The following is a 4,995-nucleotide window of genomic DNA, read 5'->3' on the forward strand; positions in this document are numbered from 1 at the left end:
GCTCAGGTCCCTTCCGACCCTAGAAACTATGAAACTAGGTTGTGTTTTTGGGTTTTTTTTCAAATCAGAATGTCAGGAATTGGGAATTTATGTAGAGATCAAAGAAGAAATACTTAAGTTTCTTCAGTGATGCTTAATACCTACCGTAGTGTCTATGCCAGCTACTTTACATTGTTATTGGTGTATAGGTTGATTTTAGAAATGCCCCGTGTCTCCATTTTTTTAGAGAGTGCCCACTCGAATAGGATTGAACCGGATTTTTGGCTTTGAAATCCTGGTGGATAGCAAAAAGACCCTTATGACATCAGTGCGTATACAAAACAAGCGTTGCTGTAATCCCTACCTCCTTACCGCTCACCCGTGTTTTTTGCTTTACAGTCTCAGAAAAACCTCTTGGACGTGCTGTCACCTTACAACCTGAGCAAATTTGGTAAGCTTGTGTCAGCTGTGATCACAAAATCGTGGATCCCTGACAAAAATGGAAGGCCTGTGGATGACTTCGATGAAGTCCTACTTCATTTACTTACATGGCCAGACATCAAGCATCTTTTCGACTTCAACGGTATGATTGTGTTGAATTTGTATGAGAAACTGTGATGGGCGATAGCTTTGCATGTGCTGCTATGCAGGGAAGGAAACTTTTTTTGCAAGGAGCTCAGGCTGGGGCAGTGATAGATCTTAAGAACTAGGTCAGCTGCTAGAGTTTGAAAGGTATATAGAGTTTCACTTGGGAATTTTTACCAGGTAAAAGTGAAGGATTTTTGTTTTTCCTTCGTAGCCAAACTATAGTTTATGCTGCAAAAGGGAATCCCAGCAACTATGGGGAAAATGGAAAGCTCTGTGCATTTGGGGATGCTTGAGAGTGGGTTTGCAAAACGATGGGGAGAAGAGAATAGCTGAAGAGTAAGGCAGAGCTACCCCATGCTCCTAGAGCCCTGTTGACCTGGAAGGTCTATAAGTCTACCGTGTTTTGTGTGCGCAAACCTCATTTAACAGTGTTTAAAATAATAAAATCCTGCAGCTAATGTGACTTTGGTGCCATCAGCTCTGGTTGTACATGACGTACCTTCTTGCCCCTCTTCCTGTTCTGTCTGTTTAGACTGTCTGTAAGATCTCTGGGGCAGAGACATTTGCTCTGTACAGTGCCCAGCAGAATAAGGCTCTCCTTTCTGCTGGGAAACCGTAAGCTCTTGAAATCTAGATTTATAACGGTACTAGGAGTGACAGGCTGGGTTACCCAAAAGGTTTGTCAGATTCAAGGGCAGGCTGAAGACATAAGTCTGAAGCACGGCACCTGGCCACGTAGCAGAGATTGTTTCCAATCATCACCGAAAAAGGTGATGGCAAAACATCCCAGCGGTGTCGTGCCCAGAATCAGATGGCAGAAGGCATGATTCGACGCTTACCTGCCTGCTTTTTCTGACAGGAGCCGATGGGCAGATCCTGGATCAATTTACTGATGAAGCCAAGCAGCTAATGGCCATGGCTGACTCGGTTTTCATCCACATCAATGAACACATCAAGAATGGAGAGATCCTAGTTAAGCGCTTAGACCTCGTTCTAAAGCACGAGAAACAATTTCTCTGCATATGGGAGCTGAGTGAGTGTTCATGTCTGGGCTTTCAAGGAGGGTGGAGAGGGGAGTGTTACTCTTCTGGATGGGACGTGGGCCTGCTGCAATGCATGACTGGGGCGACGTGGAATTGCACCTTCCATTCACCTTCATTGGTTGCTGTTGCTGCATGTTGGCACCGTTGTTGCCTAGTGTTTTGAGGATACAGCTGTTGAATAGACCAGTCCTGTTCCCATTTACATGAGTACCAAGGTCAGGGACGTACTTTTCTTAATAACCATCGTCCATTTTAATTTCAGAGCATGAGCATCTTTCATCCCCGGAAAGAAGAAAGCTGAACCATGAGCTGAAAAAAATGCTGGTGCTCAGGAAGGAAGAAATGATGTCTGTAGAGAGAGAGAGGAAGAGGGTGACAGTGCTCCTGGACATGTGCAGGATGGTGCAGACGGTTATAAGAGGTATTGTCCAGTGAAGTCTCTAGGGGGGAAGATTCTCCTGCAGTGGCAATTTTGTTTTAGCAGCGACTTCATTGCAGCAGCAGTGGGCAATGAGGCAAGGAAGGGCAAGACTGGGAGGGGATGGAGGCAGAGATGCAAAAGGTTCAGTGAAAAAGCTGTCATCACTCGAGGTGGGGAGCATTAGCTAACCTCAGGCTTCCTAGGATTGTATGAGGTGGGTGTTGAGTGGTTGTGGGTTTCATTGTCTGGTTAAGAGATCTTGGAAGTGGGAATAGGCTAAAGCTGGTTTCAGACTGACGTTGGGATTTCTGTGCTGTGACTTCGCTTTTGTGTTCAGTGGATGCTGCTAATGTGGAGGAGAAGCTTCAGGAGGAGCTGGGCGCAAAAGGACTCTCTGAGGTTTGTGATGTGAGGACACTGGATTCCCCCAACACAGGTCCCATAAAAACCTATTACAATCTGAGCCCAGAACTGCAGGAGGTGGCTGAGGTTATGTGCACCTTCAAGAAGAGCAGTGTCTTCCAGTTCTGCTGGAAAAAGGCAGCGCAAGAGCAAATGGAGGAGCAAGAAGATCTGGATGAAGGAGCCACCCCCACGCTACCCCTTAATGAAGTGTACGACTCTCTGTTCTCTCCTTGTTACCGTGAGTATCAGAAACTCTGTAGTGAGCTGATATCGGGAGAGCTGACCTTTGCAAAGGTGGACGATGTCTTCAGAGACTTTAAGAACCATTATGAAGGTCTGAAATCCGACCTCCAGCTCATGTGCAAGCTGCCACAAAAAGATGACGGAAATTGGATTGATCTGCGTCTTCGGCAGATCCAACAATACCACGAGCTGGACTTGGCTATGGACTCTGCTGCAGTGATTGCGAAGATCAAAGAGGATTTAAACCTCTCCGGTGACTTCAGCAAAATCCACAAGATTCTGAACTTTGTAAGTATTTATGCTTAAAAGGCTGCCTGGGAAGGCCATGTAAAGCAAGCGTCTCCTTGCTTGTCAGGATTCCCTGTTAGTGAACGGATCCAATAAAGCCGTGCAGTCTCCTAGAGATGTTACCTTTTGCGTAGGCATCCAAGCACCTTGGAAAGCTGGCTAGCCATTTATCAGTCCTATTAGTGAAGGAATGAACCAGTGGCAGAGTAACATTAACATGCAGTGGGATCAATCTACAGCTACAGTTCTCTGTGCATTTAGTAGCCAGTGTCTTATGCCAGAATTGATTACCAACATATTTTGATCGCATTCACCATGGTGTGGTCCTGGCATGTACCTTTGCTTATACAGAGTATCTAAAAGAGACACTTGGCTGTTTTTTTGCATGTGGAACTTGACTATCAGGTTAGGCACGAGCAGCTATGCTATGGCTGTGCATCTTTTCCATGGGGGAGGGATTATAGGAGCCTCGATCCTACTCTGGCTGGCTGCTTTTTCAATTCCTTTGCACCGTCTTGCTTTGCAGCGCAACCAGTTGGAATCCATGAAGCAAGAGAAGCTGGATTACATCAGCCCTGACCTCATGAAAGCCAAGAAGCTGCTGGAAGAGATCAAAGAGCCCCTTCGCAGGTGCCTGGAGGAGTTCACAGTCAGGAAGGACTTTGTCAGCTGGGTCAAAGAGGCTTTGGAAGGTAAAATAAAGGTTGCCCTCTCTCTGCTGCTAGGGACCGGCAGGGTGCAGCTGGGGGGTGAGGAAGGGAGGATGCGGTCTCACTGGCATTCGGGGCAGATCAGTCCCACCTGGTAACAGGGAGCTGCCTTTTTGGGTCACTTCTGCTCTCCTGTTTCCTTCTCTACTGTAGTATCACTGCAATTGCAGTGCTAGAAAATTGAGGACTAGTCATTTCAGGTCAGTGGGAGGCTTACTCAGTGAAGCTGATGTAAGTGAGAGGTCCCACTAAAGGGGCTGCCAGGACCCTTTTATTAGCAAAGGTGAAGATGCAACTGCAGGAAACCCACTATGAATTTCCCCCCAGATGTAAATGAGCTCAAGGTGTTTGTGGACCTGGCCTCCATCTCAGCGGGGGAGAACGACATGGATGTGGATCGTGTGGCCTGCTTCCACGATGCTGTGCTTGGCTACTCCTCCCTGCTGTACGAGGTGAAGCGGGAGTCGGGGTTCGATGACTTCATGCAATGCCTGAAGAAGCTGGGGAAAGCGCTGGAGAGTGACGAGAACCTTCCCAAGAAACTGGTGCGTTCTGCCGTGCCCACCCCTCCACTCGCAGTGTCACCCTCCTGCTTTCTGATGGGTCCCGACGGTTGATTGAGAGAGCAGCGTTCAGGGTTCAGGTGCCACATGTGGCTACAGGGGCACTGCAAATAAAAACCCCAGCATTACAGTTCTAGACTTAATTTGCTAAGGCAAAGTCACCCTGGTCTTTCCTTAACTCGCTGTAGGCTACCCTAGTAGAGTAAGAGGCTTTCACACAGTGCAGGCACTTGGCTACGCTGTGAGATGCTCTTGGGCCTGTGGCCTGGCTGGTGTGAGTAGGTGCACCCAATTCCATGGCCAAGAACGTGTGGCAGCAATGCAGCTAACGTTCCCATGATTTACCGGGGACCCAGTTGTGCATGGGTCAGGTGAGCACAGCCTTCAGCATGAGCCTGCAACCAGGATCCTTCCCCCAGAAGCCAGGGTGCTTGGTCTGTGCCCCTCAGTGACCCCACACAGCTCTGGCACCCAGGGTGCTCTGGGCTCTGCCAGTATTCAGAGTGATCTGGCTGCCTGAATCCCTGGACATAAGGAGAAGTGTTTCCTGGCAGTAACTTGGACTGCGCCTTCCACTTCTCCCTGCAGCGTGATTCTGCTCGGCACTTGGAGTGGCTGAAGACTGTGAAAGAGAGCCATGGGTCTGTGGAGCTGTCCTCTCTGTCGCTAGCCACCAACATCAACAACCACGGGGTGTACATCATCACAGCCCCGCTGGAGGGCCGGAAGGTGAGACCTCTGCTTGCTCTGTCCAT

General features: G+C 48.6%; 1 protein-coding gene across 1 annotated transcript in view; it reads left to right on the forward strand.

The window, feature by feature from the left end:
• LOC109295861 (E3 ubiquitin-protein ligase RNF213-like) overlaps positions 1–4,995 on the forward strand; it is a gene marked incomplete at its 5' end in the record, with an annotated part of 58,636 nt that overhangs the window by 16,021 nt on the left and 37,620 nt on the right. The window contains 7 exons of the mRNA XM_019514963.1: positions 379–562; positions 1,427–1,600; positions 1,873–2,031; positions 2,369–2,967; positions 3,494–3,659; positions 4,005–4,222; positions 4,829–4,969. Coding sequence (XP_019370508.1) covers positions 379–562; positions 1,427–1,600; positions 1,873–2,031; positions 2,369–2,967; positions 3,494–3,659; positions 4,005–4,222; positions 4,829–4,969 — 1,641 coding nt within the window. The remainder of the gene's footprint in view (positions 1–378; positions 563–1,426; positions 1,601–1,872; positions 2,032–2,368; positions 2,968–3,493; positions 3,660–4,004; positions 4,223–4,828; positions 4,970–4,995) is intronic.

This window comes from Gavialis gangeticus, unplaced genomic scaffold (assembly GCF_001723915.1).
Source record: "Gavialis gangeticus isolate Ggan-Ray unplaced genomic scaffold, GavGan_comp1, whole genome shotgun sequence".
In the NCBI taxonomy this organism is placed as follows: domain Eukaryota; kingdom Metazoa; phylum Chordata; order Crocodylia; family Gavialidae; genus Gavialis; species Gavialis gangeticus.